General features: G+C 39.7%; 1 protein-coding gene across 1 annotated transcript in view; it reads left to right on the top strand.

Moving 5' to 3' along the window:
* Positions 1-16,597, top strand: part of SMC1B (structural maintenance of chromosomes 1B) — an 854,251-nt gene that overhangs the window by 641,915 nt on the left and 195,739 nt on the right. The window contains exon 14 of the mRNA XM_053719693.1: positions 9,725-9,876. Within this exon, the coding sequence (XP_053575668.1) occupies positions 9,725-9,876 (152 nt within the window). The remainder of the gene's footprint in view (positions 1-9,724; positions 9,877-16,597) is intronic.

Raw genomic sequence — 16,597 nt, 5'->3', positions numbered from 1 at the left:
AGCAACTTGGTCTTCTTTGCATACTTTTACTAAATTCTACCATTTTGATGTTTTCTCTTCTTCTGAAGCAGTTTTTGGTAGAAAAGTACTTCAGGCAGCTGTTTCAGTTTGATTCTTCTGCTTATAATTTCAGTTTTTTTCATTATAAGATTAAAACTTTTTGATTTGGGTTGTGGATTATTTTTTCAGCGGAATTGGCTGTCTTTATTTTATCCCTCCCTCTCTAGTGACTCTTGCGTGGAAGTTCCACATCTTGGGTATCTGCTATCCCATATGTCACTAGCTCATGGACTCTTGCTAATTACATGAAAGAAAACATAATTTATGTAAGAACTTACCTGATAAATTCATTTCTTTCATATTAGCAAGAGTCCATGAGGCCCACCCTTTTTGTGGTGGTTATGATTTTTTTGTATAAAGCACAATTATTCCAATTCCTTTTTTTTATGCTTTCGCTCCTTTCTTATCACCCCACTTCTTGGCTATTCGTTAAACTGAATTGTGGGTGTGGTGAGGGGTGTATTTATAGGCATTTTAAGGTTTGGGAAACTTTGCCCCTCCTGGTAGGAATGTATATCCCATACGTCACTAGCTCATGGACTCTTGCTAATATGAAAGAAATTAATTTATCAGGTAAGTTCTTACATAAATTATGTTTTTAAGCAACTAATTTACTCCTGTTATCAATTTGTAGCCACCAATCAACAAGTGCTACCCAGGGTGCTGAAAAACAAGAGATCTTTTTGTGTATATGTGTAAACATGACAAAGGACCTGATATAGGTCCAAAACATTGTCCTTTTTTTGCGTTGTACTTTGGACCATGCAAGTGAAATAAAGGTCCCTTTTTAAATTTAACCAAGGCTGGAGATATCCTTTATATTTAGATACTCATAATGGCCATAGCAGGTGTTGAATACAGTTTTTCACTCATGACCCTCCTTGATTCAAATGAGATTATTGGCACCTATAAGACCAAGTTTTGTAAAATAAATTGCCTTTGATTGTGATGCAATTCAGTTCTCCATAGTCTAATTTGAAGATGCAGTCCTCCTTTATCTTTTAAGTTTTCCTGAATGTATTCCAGATTCTGGTTGAGAGGAAAACTTCCTTTAGGAATAGTTGCACCAGGTAGTAGCTCATCATTTGATACTGCAGCAATGCAAGAAATATTTGTCACTACAGGAGACTTTAGGAAGGAGCCAAAACATCCAGTACCTCATGCAATGAGTTTCTCTTGTTAAGTGTATCCAGTCCACGGATCATCCATTACTTGTGGGATATTCTCATTCCCAACAGGAAGTTGCAAGAGGACACCCACAGCAGAGCTGTAATATAGCTCCTCCCCTAACTGTCATAGCCAGTCATTCTCTTGCAACTCTCAACAAGCTAGGATGTTGTAGGAGAGAGTGGTTAAATATAGCTAGTTTATTTTCTTCAATCAAAAGTTTGTTATTTTTAAATAGTACCGGAGTTGTGCTATTTTATCTCAGGCAGTAAATAGAAGAAGAATCTGCCTGAGGTTTCTATGATCTTAGCAGGTTGTAACTAAGATCCATTGCTATTCTCACATATGTCTGAGGGGATTACACAGATGAGGTAACTTCAGCGAGAGAATGGCATGCAGTTTATTCTGCTATCAGGTATGTGCAGTTATAATTTTTTCTAGAGATGGAAAACACTAGAAAATGCTGCTGATACCGGATTAATGTAAGTTAAGCCTGAATACAGTGATTTAATAACGACTGTTATCATGCTTACTCCCAGGGGTAATACCCTTATGATATTGCAATATAAACGTTTGCTGGCATGTTTAATCGTTTTTATATATGCATTGGTGATAAAACTTTATTGGGGCCTAGTTTTTTCCACATGGCTGGCTTAAATTTTGACTAGAAACAGTTTTACTGAGGCTTTCCACTGTTATAGTATAAAAGTTACAGTTGGTGCAGTTAAAATTACAAACTGTGACATCCAGCTTCCCTCAGGAGTCCCCTGTATGCTATAGGACATCTCTAAAGGGCTCAAAGGCTTTCCAAAGTCGTTTATTGGGGAAGGTAGGACCACAGCTTGCTGTGGCAGTTGGTTGTGACTGTTAAAAAAAAACAAAAAACAAACAAAAAAAAACGTCTATTTTGTTTTTTTTTTATCCGTTTTTTGATTTAAGGGGTTAATCATCCATTTGCAAGTGGATGCAATGCTCTGCTAGCCTATTACATACACTGTAAAAATTTCGTTTGATTTACTGCATTTTTTCACTGTTTTTCAAATTCTGACAAAATTTGTTTCTCTTAAAGGCACAGTACCGTTTTTTATATTTGCGTTTTTTTCATATTCTGTTTTTAAAAAAATTATCACCAGAGGAATCTGACGAGGGGAAAGTTATGCTGACTAACTCTCCCCACGTGTCAGACCCTTTGACTCCCGCCCAAGGGACTCACGCTCAAATGGCGCCAAGTACATCTAGGGCGCCCATAGCGTTTACTTTACAAGACATGGCGGCAGTCATGGATAATACACTGTCAGCGGTATTAGCCAGACTACCTGAACTTAGAGGTTAGCGAGATAGCTCTGGGGTGAGACAAAATGCAGAGCATACTGACGCTTTAAGAACCATGTCTGATACTGCCTCACAATATGCAGAAGCTGAGGAAGGAGAGCTTCAGTCAGTGGGTGATGTTAATGACTCAGGAAAGATACCTGATTCTAATATTTCTACATTTAAATTTAAGCTTGAACACCTCTGCGTGTTACTTAGGGAGGTTTTAGCTGCTCTGAATGACTGTGATACCATTGCAGTGCCAGAGAAATTTTGTAGACTGGATAAATGCTTTGCAGTGCCGGTGTGTACTGATGTTTTTCCAATACCTAAAAGCTTTACAGAAATTATTAATAAGGAATGGGATAGACCAGGTGTGCCGTTCTCTTCCCCTCCTATTTTTAGAAAAATGTTTTCCAATAGACGCCACCACACGGGACTTATGGCAGACAGTCCCTAAGGTGGAGGGAGCAGTTTCTACTCTAGCAAAGCGTACTACTATCCCTGTCGAGGACAGTTGTGCTTTTTTAGAGCCAATGGATAAAAAATTAGAAGGTTACCTTAAGAAAATATTTATTCAACATAGTTTTATCCTCCAGCCCATTGCATGCATTGCCCCTGTCACTGCTGCTGCGGCGTACTGGTTTGAGTCTCTGGAAGAGGCTTTACAGGTAGAGACTCCATTGGATGACATACTTGGCAAACTTAGAGCACTTAAGCTAGCCAATTATTTTATTTCTGATGCCATTGTTCATTTGAATAAACTAACGGCTAAGAATTCTGGTTTTGCTATACAGGCGTGCAGAGCGCTATGGCTTAAATCATGGTCAGCTGACGTGACTTTAAAATCTAAGCTACTTAACATTCCCTTCAAGGGGCAGACCCTATTCGGGCCTGGTTTGAAGGAGATTATTGCTGATATCACGGGAGGAAAAGGTTGTGCCCTTCCTCAGGACAGGTCCAAATCTAGGGCCAAACAGTCTAATTTTCGTGCTTTTCGAAACTTCAAGGCAGGTGCGGCATCAACTTCCTCTAATAATAAACAAGATGGAACTTTTGCTCAATCCAAGACGGTCTGGAGACCAAACCAGACCTGGAAAAAAGGTAAGCAGGTCAAAAAGCCTGCTGCTGCCTCTAAGACAGCATGAAGGAACGTCCCCCTATCCGGTAACGGATCTAGTAGGGGGCAGACTTTCACTCTTCGCCCAGGCGTGGGCAAGAGATGTTCAGGATCCCTGGGCGTTGGAAATTATATCCCAGGGATATCTTCTGGACTTCAAAGCTTTCCCCCCAAAAGGGAGATTTCACCTTTCACAATTATCTGCAAACCAGATAAAGAGTGAGGCATTCTTACACTGTGTACGAGACCTCCTAGTTATGGGAGTGATCCATCCAGTTCCAAAGGAGGAACAGGAACAGGGTTTTTACTCAAATCTGTTTGTGGTTCCCAAAAAAGAGGGAACCTTCAGACCGATTTTGGATCTAAAGATCTTAAACAAATTCCTTAAAGTTCCGTTGTTCAAGATGGAAACTATTCGTACCATCCTACCACTGATCCAGGAGGGTCAATATATGACTACAGTGGATCTAAAGGATGCTTATCTTCACTTTCCGATACACAAAGATCATCATCGGTTTCTCAGGTTTGCCTTTCAAGACAGGCATTACCAGTTGTAGCTCTTGCCTTTGGATTAGCTACAGCCCCAAGAATCTTTACAAAGGTTCTAGGGTCGCTTTTGGCGATCCTAAGGCCGCGGGGCATAGCAGTAGCCCCTTATTTAGACGACATCCTGATACAGGCGTCAAACTTCCAAATTGCCAAGTCTCATACGGACGTAGTACTGGCATTTCTGAGGTCGCATTGGTGGAAAGTGAACGAGGAAAAGTGTTCTCTATCCCCACTCACAAGAGTTTCCTTTCTAGGGACTCTGATATATTCTGTAGAAATGAAAATTTACCTTGACGGAGTCCAAGTTATCAAAGCTTCTAAATTCCTGCCGTGTTCTTCATTCCATTCCGCGCCCTTTGGTGGCTCAGTGTATGGAAGTAATCGGCTTAATGGTAGCGGCTATGGACATAGTGCCGTTTGCACGCTTACATCTCAGACCGCTGCAACTATGCAGGCTCAGTCAGTGGAGCGGGGATTACACAAATTTGGCCCCTCAACTGAATCTGGACCAAGAGACCAGGGATCCTCTTCCCTGGTGGCTAACTCGGGTCCATCTGTTCAAAGGTATGACCTTCGCAGGCCAGATTGGACTATTGTAACAACAAATGCCAGCCTTCTAGGTTGGGGTGCAGTCTGGAACTCCCTGAAGGCTCAGGGATCGTGGACTCAGGAGGAGTCTCTCCTTCCAATAAATATTCTGGAACTAAGAGCGATATTCAAGGCTCTTCAGGTTTGGCCTCAGTTAGCAACTCTGAGGTACATCAGATTTCAGTCGGTCAACATCACGACTGTAGCTTACATCTACCATCGAGGGGTAACAAGAAGTTCCCTAGAGATGTTAGAAGTTTCAAAAATAATTCACTGGGCAGAGATTCACTCTTGCCACCTATCAGCTATCCATATCCCAGGTGTAGAGCACTGGGAGGCGGATTTTCTAAGTCGTCAGACTTTTCATCCGGGAGAGTGGGAACTCCATCCGGAGGTATTTGCACAACTGATTCTCCGTTGGGGCAAACCAGAACTGGATCTCATGGCATCTCGCCAGAACGCCAAGCTTCGTGTTACGGATCCAGGTCCAGGGATCCCAAGGCGACACTGATAGATACTCTAGCAGCGCCCTGGTCTTTCAACCTGGCTTATGTGTTTCCACCGTTTCCTCTGCTCCCTCGACTGATTGCCAAGATCAAGCAGGAGAGAGCATCAGTGATTCTGATAGCACCTGCGTGGCCACGCAGGACCTGGTATGCAGATCTAGTGGACATGTCATCCTTTCCACCATGGTCTCTGCCTCTGAGACAGGACCTTCTACTTCAGGGTCCTTTCAACCATCCAAATCTAATTTCTCTGAGGCTGACTGCCTGGAGATTGAATGCTTTATTTTATCAAAGCGTGGCTTCTCCGAGTCAGTTATTGATACCTTAATACAGGCACGAAAGCCTTTCACCAGGAAAATTTACCATAAGGTATGGCGTAGATATCTTTATTGGTGTGAATCCAAGGGTTACTCATGGAGTAAGGTCAGGATTCCTTGGATTTTATCTTTTCTCCAAGAAGGTTTGGAAAAAGGATTGTCAGCTAGTTTCTTAAAGGGACAGATTTTTGCTCTGTCTATTCTTTTGCACTAGCGTCTGGCAGATGTTCCAGACGTTCAGGCATTTTGTCAGGCTTTAGTTTGAATCAAGCCTGTGTTTAAACCTGTTGCTCCACCATGGAGCTTAAACTTGGTTCTTAAGGTTCTTCAAGGAGTTCCGTTTGAACCTCTTCATTCCATAGATAAACTTTTATCTTGGAAAGTTTTTTTTTTTAGTTTTTTTTGGTAGCTATTTCCTCGGCTCGTAGAGTCTCTGAGCTATCTGCCTTACAATGTGATTCTCCTTATCTGATTTTTCATACGGATAAGGTAGTCCTGCCTACCAAGCCTGGGTTCTTATCCAAAGGTGGTATCTAACCAGAATATAATTCAAGAGATTGTGGTTCCATCCTTGTGTTACACAATCTGGACGTGGTCTGTGCTTTAAAGTTCTACTTACAAGTTACTAAAGATTTTCGTCAAACATCTGCTTTGTTTGTTGTCTACTCTGGACAGAGGAGAGGTCAAAAGGCTTTGGCAACCTCTTTTTCTTTTTGGCTAAGAAGCTTAATCCGCTTAGCCTATGAGACTGCTGGACATCAGCCTCCTGAAAGGATTACAGCTCATTCCACTAGAGCTGTGGCTTCCACTTGGGCCTTTAAAAATGAGGCTTCTGTTGAACAGATTTGCAAGGCGGCGACTTGGTCTTCGCTTCATACTTTTTCAAAATTTTGCAAATTTGATACTTTTGCTTCTTCAGAGGCTATATTTGGGAGAAAGGTTTTACAGGCAGTGGTTCCTTCCATTTAAGTTCCTTGTCCCTCCCTTCATCCGTGTACTTTAGCTTTGGTATTGGTATCCCACAAGTAATGGATGATCCGTGGACTGGATACACTTAACAAGAGAAAACATAATTTATGCTTACCTGATAAATTTATTTCTCTTGTAGTGTATCCAGTCCACGGCCCGCCCTGTCATTTTAAGGCAGGTAATTTTTAAATTTAAACTACAGTAACCACTACACCCTATGGTTCCTCCTTTCTCGGCTTGTTTTCGGTCGAATGACTGGCTATGACAGTTAGGGGAGGAGCTATATTACAGCTCTGCTGTGGGTGTCCTCTTGCAACTTCCTGTTGGGAATAAGAATATCCCACAAGTAATGGATGATCCGTGGACTGGATACACTACAAGAGAAATACATTTTTCAGGTAAGCATAAATTATGTTTTTCATTAAGATCATGTGAATGCTGGCTGGTGTTTCTTGAGCCAGGGTAGGCCAAAGATTGTAGAAATGCTTGGAGAAGAGATTAAATCAAAAGTTAAATACTCCATGTGCAGAATCCCTGTAGTACATAGGTAAGGTGAAGTTTTATACCACAGATATTAGTAACAAAGAGAGAGCTATTCTTCTTTTCTTTAGGTATTGCTAAGTCTCAGTCCTTAAGCTTCAGAAAGCCGGATTACTCCTACTTTCATTGTTTTTTAAATAGGTTTGAGTTCTTTCTCTTTCTGATTGTTTTTCAGAATATTGAGAGTCTAGTAGTGTACACAAATCAATAAACCAGTCGAGTGATTCTGAAAAGTCTTGATAAACTAACTGGTCCTGGTCTCTGAGTCCCTTACGGAAACCAGCCTTCAATGCCCCTGCATTCCAGTCAGTTTCAGCGGCAATGGTTCTAAGACACATAGTGTATTGTGCTACTGATTGAGTACCTTGTCGGAGGTCCAAAAGTGAACTCTCAGCAAAAACAGATTGTCCAGGTTTGTCAAATATTGTTTGTAACACGGTCATAAACAGCTTAGTGTCCTGAAGGCAGGGATCATCCTGCAAGCCAGGGTCTTGACAGATACTTGGACAGATGAGGTAGAGAAAGACACCGGATCATTCTTAAAGTGAAGTCTGCATTGGTTGAGGAAAACACACCATTCTTCTGGGTTGCCATCAAACTTATTTGGGACTGGAAGTCGGGGTCTTGGATGAGGAATTACTGCAGACAGAACTTTGAGAGGAGTTGAAGTAGTAGTACTGGAAGATTGAGACATTTGCATGAAGATTTAGAACATTTCAGTCAGCTGTTCAATCTTTTAGAGTCTAACGTTTGAAGTTGAGCTGCTTGAGTACCCAATAATTGCCCCTGATGCGTAACTGCTTTAGCCACTTCCGCAGGGTCATTCTTCACTGGCCTGTGTATAATGTCAGAACATCAGTGAACAGTCCATATGTCAGGGCAGGCACCAGACAATGGGTTAATTTGAAGTACAAGCAAAGATGGCAACAAGGCAGAAAGGAAGTATAGGGCACCCAGGAACAAATATACCATTAAACTATTTAGTGCGGGATAAGACAGGGTGAGCACTAATCCGTTCCTATACACCGGAACAGCGCAGCCGAAGAAAGTAAACAGTAACGAAGGTTGCTATGGACACCGAGCCAAACTAAATTCTGAAGCCTATGCGTGCTAAGCCAACGTGCGCTAGCACGGCCTGTCCTTACATAGGCACATATTCTTCTTCCAACTCAAGGATTCAATTGCATAATGTCACAACTGTGGCTTTAATTTATTATTCAAGGAGGAACTTTCCTCCTAAACATATGTTTCTTGTATAACAAGGTTGCCAGTTGGCCATTAATGCCTATGTTTAATTAAACACACAAGCTTCCTTAGTCGCATGCTTTTAGTGATTCTTGGTTTTTTAAATATGTGTGTGTATATATATATATATATATATATATATATATATGTTTTCCTTCATGGTGATAGATACAGGTTTCAGTGGTTCTGATTCTAGCTTGTTCTCACAGAGTTTAGTATGAGAACCTAATATCCTTTAAACCACAGGTCATCTCCAGGAACGTCTTTCTTCTCTCAGCAGGACCTAGTTTGACAGCCTGGCAATCGGTCGCTTACTCTTGTCCAACATATTCTCAAATGTCAACAGTTTTAGACTTCTCATTCTCAGACTCTATATGATACTAATATGTCCTTTCGAACTTTCTGCCTTGCTTGGTCATTCTCTGTACCTTGCAAATGTAACTAAACTTCTGCAGTCCTTGGCTGTTTATATTAAGCTTTTATAGGTTTATTGTACTGATTTGCGAGTATTCTTCCTTTAAACTGTAACTTTTTTTCCACTAAAGCAGTAAGTCACACCTTCCATATTGAGACCTTCTTTAAACCAAATTCAATTCTAAGCCAGGCTATTTTGTTTTGTTCTTACTTTTCCTGTTTTTAAAATTTTGACTTGTATTTGGAGGCAATTTGGAGTAGGAAATTTTTGTGCCACTGTGCCTGATCAGTAACATACTTGCCTTACCTATTTAGTTCTCCCCCCATTTTATGGTGGTCTTCTGGATTTAACTGCTTAGGTACAAGATCCCACATGAAATCATCCTGTGGACTTTCACGCTCTTATGAAATAAAGCAAAATGTATGCTTACCTGATAAATTATTTTATTATGTGATGGTAAGAGTCCTCAAGTCTAGCCCTTATTATTCTATATAGTTGGAGGCAGGATGTGTTTGCCCTGCTTTGTTCTTTCCTGCTTTTCTAGCTTTCATCCTCAACTTGGGAAATTTCTGTAATGTAGTGGGGGGGGGGTGTTGTCTCCTCCTTTTAGACCTGACCATAATCCCACATGTAATGGAATCTCACCATTATGAAATAATTTTATTTATCAGGTAAGCATAAATTTTGTCCATATCATGTAGTTTCTGATTTATAAGGGTTTGACATTTTTTTTTAAGTATAAAATGAGATAAATGAGTTCTGTTACCCATACGCACAAAAAATCTAAAATTTAAACCCTTATAAATCAAAATCTAGATGAGAGAACGTTTTAAAATTTCAGATTTCAAATTTGGAATCTACTGCACCTTTATTTAAAAAAAAAAGAAAGAAAAAAGCAACTGTATTAATTTATTAATGGCAGTCCTTTTTCTTCCAGGCCTTTCTAAGCCCTGAAAATCCAGAAGAACCTTATCTTGACGGAATTAGTTATAATTGTGTTGCTCCTGGAAAACGATTTATGCCAATGGACAACTTATCAGGCGGAGAGAAATCAGTAGCAGCTTTGGCTCTTGTGTTTGCAATTCACAGGTGGGTTTGATATTTGTTTTTTGTTTTGTTTTTTTAAATCATGTTTGCTAATAGACCTTAAAGGGACAAGAGGCAAGAGGTCCTTGACGCATTAGTCATAAAACCTAGATAATACCCTGGTGCATGCTCTGTTTTTTTTTCACCATCTCTATATCATGCTAGAAAATAAAGAAATATTTAATTATCTTTTGGAGATTTAGATACTCAACAAATTCATCACATCACATGGAGTTGTAGGGTCGATAGTGATAACATTTCATGCTCTAAAGAATGAGAACATGTAATTTTTTTTACTATAATGATCCTTTAAGCTTTTTATTTGTAAATCAAAGACACTATCAGAATTTGTATACTATATTTTGTCTCTATCTAGTAATACCAATAAGAACCCCTTTCTCAAAGGATATGGACAGAACTGCCCACTCTCCTGGTTACCTGCATAAAGATAATCCTCCAGCACCACACCCTCCTCCTGCTAGTACTGTCCTTTCAGAAGGTGAATGGAGCTGGGAGACTCTCGTTTTTTCATGAGAGTTGTTTTCCCAATAGGGCAGACTCTTTATGGCACTATGTATTGGTTATTTGTTACCAGTTACCTGTGTGTACACCAATATATCTTTGGCTTCATTCACCAATTTGGTGTGTGGCAGTTTCTTTGCAGAAAGTTCCTACTATCCACAGAGAATTTGAACGTAAGTTGGAAGTAGAATGTGGATGTTTGGTGCCTGTTTACTTTACATTATTGCTTTATGAAGTGATATATATATATATAAGTTGCACCCAGTTGGTAAATCACCATAGAACAGGCTAACAATGGTATTGAGCTGGTTGTTCATTCCTGTGAGTGCACTTCTCTCTCTGTGTGTGTATGTATATATATATATATATATATATATATATATATATATATATATATATATATATATATAACCAGAATGTGACACTAATGTAGACTGCTTCTCAACATGTGACTGCCCAGGAGACCTCAGATATGATTGAAAGGTATATGCTGTTTATTTTCTGATGTCCTTTTAGTTTTCTTTAGGCTTCTTAGCTTGCTTGCTTACTTATTTAATGCTGCTGTATGTTTATAGCTTTGTAGTCTTGAGCCCCAGTTAAATCTCATCTGTTCACTTTGTACCAATCTTTGCAGGCAGCATAAAAGGGTATGTAAAGTGTGTATTGTTCACATTTATGGTGAGATCTTTGCCACAACCAGTGCTCTTGAGGAACCTGCAGAGTTTTTTCACATTCTTGATTCTGCTTCTGATGCTCCTGAAACTTTTCATTTTGCTGCCTTGTGTGATTTCATCAAATACATTAACATGACTGTGGTAATAGAGGATGAACAGCCACATGTTTCCTCTGACTGGTTATAAGCCTAGGTTTCAATAGGTCCCTGTTTCTGAAGCTATTTATGAGTAATTTTGATAAAAATTAAAGCAGCTTGGTGTACCTAAGAAGCTTTTTAAGTCGTCTCCATTGCCTAAATATTTGCATACTCCATTTTCGAACTCTCCTAAAGTAGATTCTGCTGTATCTTGACTGTCCAAATGTACCAGCCTTGTAAGTTTGAAAACTAATTTTTCAAATATGTTATGGGGAAAAAATGGAGTAGAGACTATTTACTACAAGGGGTAATTTTCTATCATCTACTGACTATTTTCATTGTCCTTAAATTAACAGATACATGTCCAATAATATATTTATGTTGAAAAGATTTTATTCAAAGATTTTACAAATACAAATACAATATATCAATGATCAAACATTCCAATGGTCAAAGGTCATTCTAATAGTAGAGATAGTACTCCAAAAATACACATTATGTCATACAGGTTCGAGGTTGTTACAGTTCACTCAGAGAAATCAATTTAGATGCTACAAACAACATTTCGTCTGGCCTAGTCTGTGTTCGCCCCCCCCCCTCCTCCTGGAAGCCTCATGAAAGTGTATAAAAGGTTCCCATTGTAGTAGGAATGCCTTTTTATCATTTAGATATTCTGCTGAGGCACTTGTTTTATCAAAATGGTATATCATTTTTTTTTTTATCAGTTCGAAGCTCGGGGGGAGTCCCTTCCAAAATTGGGCTATGCCTAACCTAACTATTGTGCATATCCATCTTCCTAGTTTGTTATTGTATTTAGAGAGCCCTGGGATCGGGAAGTGGAGCAAAGCTTGCTCCATAGTTAGCTTTATTGTTTTTTCAAAGATCTCGCTCATGAGGTTTGAAGTTTGATCCCATATCTCTTTAACATATCTACATTCCCACCACATGTGTGAGTATGCCCCAAGCTCCCCACATCCTCTATAGCAGAGTTTGGTTGATGGATCTCCCCCTCCCCCTGATCTAGTCGGGAATAAGTACCATCTGAAGGCTACCTTAATGAAATTTTCCTTGAGGGTTGCATTTTGTGTAAAGGATAATCCACAGCTGAGAGTTTCTCTCCAAGTCTCAGCTGACCAGGTTCTCCCTGTATCATTTTCCCATTTTAACATTAAGGGGGGTTTGCTGTCTGGAGGGGGGTTATTAAATAAGGTGTATAGGGTTGAAATTCCACCTCTAATGTGATAATCGGCCAGACAAAGCCTTTCTAGTGTGGTGGTTACGGGGGCTTTTTCATTCCCCATGATTTGATATACTCTGGATTTTAGTTGGAGGTAATGGTACCAGATATTCATATCTTCTGTATCCAGGGCCTGATATTGTGTAAAGGATACCATTCTACCCTCTTTATATACATCTGCAATCCTGTAGAGCCCTTTATTGTGCCATTTCTGTTGTACAGTGCTGTCAAATGAGGAGGTTTGGGTTATCAATGGTGTAATCGCTGATCTTTTATTTAGTAGTGGAAATCTAGAATTCAATATCTTCCATATGTGTAAAGTGTGCTGAATTGCAATGAATTTGCTTTTCTTATGAGTGGTAGGGGTGTTAGGGGTCCATAATAGGTGTGAGAGTGGCGTAGTGTTCATAACAGCAGATTCAATATTTAGCCATTGTGAGTTATTTTTAGTTTTAAACCAGTGTAAAGTTTGGGCAATGCGGGCCGAGTAGTAGTATGGGATTAGGTTTGGGAGACCCACTCCTCCCATCTTTTTGGGGGAACACATAAGTATTTTATTGATTCTAGCTCGTTTTCCCTGCCACACAAATCGTAGGATGTCCTTTTGGAGCTTATGTAGGTCTGAAAGAGGAAGGGTGATGGGTAAGGAGCGAAATAAGTATAACAATTTGGGTAAGAGAGACATCTTGACCGAGATAATTCTACCATATAGGGAGATTTTGAGTTTCATCCATTTAGCTAAAAGAGCTCTGATATTTTTCAACATGGGAAGATAATTTATATGATATAGGGAATGTATATTGTTAGAGAGGTGAATTCCTAAATATTTAATGGACTTTTTAGGCCATCTAAATGAGAAGTTTAGCTCTATTAATTTTTTGGTATGGGCTGGGATTCCAACTCCCAGAGCTTCGCATTTTTCCCCGTTGATTTTATAGCCCGATAGGGTCCCAAATTGTTGAATAATTTTATATACTAATGGAAGGGATAGTAGTGGTTTGGTTAATGTCAATATCACGTCATCCGCGAATAGGGAGATCTTGTGTTCCAAATGTCCCACCTCAATTCCTGATATGTCCCTACTTTCTCTGATTTTGATGGCCAGTGGTTCAATGCTCAAAGCATATAAAAGCGGGGATAGCGGGCAACCTTGTCTGGTTCCGTTATTAATGTGTATTGATGTAGATTGATAACCTGATAATTTAACAAAAGCTGTGGGACAGGAGTATAATGATTTGATGGCGTCATAAAACTGCCCCCTAATGCCTACCTTTTCAAGTACTGCAAACATAAAACCCCAATCAAATCGAATGCCTTCTCTGCGTCTAAAGATAGAAACAGAGAAACAGAGAAGGCACCCGTCCCACAGTGGCTACATTAATAAGGTCTATAATTTTTCTCGTGTTATCTGGGGCTTCCCTTTGAGAAATAAATCCTACCTGATCTGGGTGAATTAGTTTAATAAGAAGTGGGTTTAGACGATATGCTAAGATTTTAGTAAATAGTTTGATATCCTGATTAATCAGGGAGATGGGCCTATAATTTTGGCAATGATGTTTGTTCTTGCCTGGCTTTGGGATCACTGAGATTCTAGCTATCAACATTTCTCTTGGTATTTCCTTGCCCTGCATCATAGCGTTGAATACTTTGACTAATTGTGGTACTAATAATGGTTGTAGTATTTTGTAAAAAATGCCAGGGTAACCATCAGGGCCTGGGGCTTTAGCTCCTTTAAGATTTTTGATACTAAGTTTTATTTCTTCTTGTGTTTTGGGGCGATTTAGGGAGTCCAATTCCTCTTCTGTTAGTGTTGGTAGTTTACTATCTCCGAGAAACGATATTAAATCTGGTATTTTATTTTTGCCTTTATGTGTATTTGGGATGTTATACAATTTATTATAATAGTCTGCAAATAAGTTAGCGATATCTTGAGGGTCATGAGTGATCTTGTTGTCTGGGGATTGTATTTGTGGGACGGTTGTGGCCCTGACAATTTCTTTCAATTTGTTTGCCAGCATCCGGTCTGGCTTGTTCCCATAAATATAGTATTGTGTGTCAACTATCCTTATTGATCTGACGGCCTCTGAATTTAAGAGTGAATCTAGTTCTGTGTTTTTGGCTTTAAGTTGGGTAATTAGTGTACGTGAAGGATTGTGTCCAAGTTGTGACCTAAGTCTATTCGTCTCTGATTTTAAACTTAGTAGTCTAGCCTCCCTTGCTGGATTCGGATATGAGTAGACCTCGTGTGTAGGCTTTCAGTGCTCCCCATTCTAGGGCTGGATTGTTAGTGGAGTTATTGTTAATTTCAATGAATTCAGCAATTTGTTGCTTAATCATATCCAAAGTTGGGCCTTCTCTGAGTAGTGATGCATTGAGTGTCCAGGATTTCGCTCTTTGTGGGTTAATTAGTCCCGCCAACGTAGTTTCCACTATAGAGTGGTCTGACCAAGAGCAGTTGGTAATGGTTGTATTGACTATTAGGGGAACCAGGATTTGGCTTACGAATATGTAATCTATTCTAGATTGTGATGCGTGCATGGGGGAGTAATATGTGTAGCCGTGTACCCCTTGATTCATAGCGTGCCAACTATCTGTCAGGTTATGGTCTAGGGTGAAGTCAAGCAGTATTCTACTTGATTTTGTGGTTGTGTTAGCGGGTGTGGATGCTTGCGAGGATCTGTCAATTTTATTGTGCATGGTAAGGTTGAAGTCACCTCCTATTATGGTTTTATATTTTTTCCACAATGTTAAATGTTTGCTAAGCTTAGAGATAAAATTGGATTGTAGCTCGTTAGGTGCATATACATTCACCAGCAGTATTGGGGTGTTATGAATAGAACCCTGTATTATGATATATCTACCTTCTCTGTCTCTTATTACAGATTCCTCATGAAAGTTTAGGGATGAATGGATTAGCACTGAAACTCCACATTTCTTTTTCGGGCCTATGGCATGAAATTGTGTGGGGTATACCTTGTCCCAGTATTTGGGGGTAGACATGGACGTAAAGTGTGTTTCCTGCAGCATCACTATCTTAGCATTCAGGGCTTTATATTCTAAAATCGCCTTTTTCCTTTTGATGTCTGAGTTTAAACCCCTAACATTATGCGAAATTATCTTTATAGACATGGAAACTGTTTAGGGGGAACTTCCATAATGTGGTACCTGTACATCTCTGGAGGTTGGGTCAGGATTTCTCCCATCTGAGGGGGGGCCCCACAGACCAGACCAATCCCAATTCCCGTAGCTAAAAAGCATATCAGACCTTTATGAAAATTAAGAAGCAAGTTTAGTATAACAGGTATCTTCCAATAATATATTTAAATAACTTTATTTTGTATTTCGACTGCCACAGAGATGCTGGAGTTAAATGCTAAGTCCATGATTACGCCTAACTTGGTCAGATGGGTCTTATGGTTACACCACTGGGAAGCAGACCAAGGTTTCAACATCATGGGACTATCTTTTGTGGGAGACATGCTGTTTGGTAAACAATTAGAGTTTTTCATTTTCAAATGCTTAGGAAGTAAGAGTTCTTTTCTCCCTCAAGAACCCAAGTACCATAGAAATCCTTTCTATGTTCATAGGAGGGATTCCTTTAGATTTCAATCGTAGACCAAGGATAAAGGAAGCGGCAAGTCAATCCCAACTCATTAGGTCAAGAGAAAATTATGGTTTACCTGTCTAGATGCTTCTGCTTCAGGGCAGACTTTCCAGGTTCAGGGACATTAGGGCAGCGAACATATCCAACAAATGGCTCCTGAATCTTCATAATACTTTTTGGAATTCAGAAAGAAAGCTCACCTTCCTCATTTGATAACATTGCCATTTTTGAGGGGTAAAATTAAAGGCAATCTATTAGTTCATAAACAAGCTTTCTCCAACATTGGTGTGTCCGGTCCACGGCGTCATCCTTACTTGTAGGGATATTCTCTTCCCCAACAGGAAATGGCAAAGAGTCCCAGCAAAGCTGGTCACATGATCCCTCCTAGGCTCCGCCCACCCCAGTCATTCTCTTTGCCGTTGCACAGGCAACATCTCCACGGAGATGGTTAAGAGTTTTTTTGGTGTTTAAATGTAGTTTTATTCTTCTATCAAGTGTTTGTTATTTTAAAATAGTGCTGGTATGTACTATTTACTCTGAAACAGAAAAG

The sequence above is a fragment of the Bombina bombina genome, chromosome 6, assembly GCF_027579735.1.
Source record: "Bombina bombina isolate aBomBom1 chromosome 6, aBomBom1.pri, whole genome shotgun sequence".
Classification (NCBI taxonomy): Eukaryota; Metazoa; Chordata; class Amphibia; order Anura; family Bombinatoridae; genus Bombina; species Bombina bombina.
This window is presented reverse-complemented; position numbering and strand designations above follow the sequence as displayed.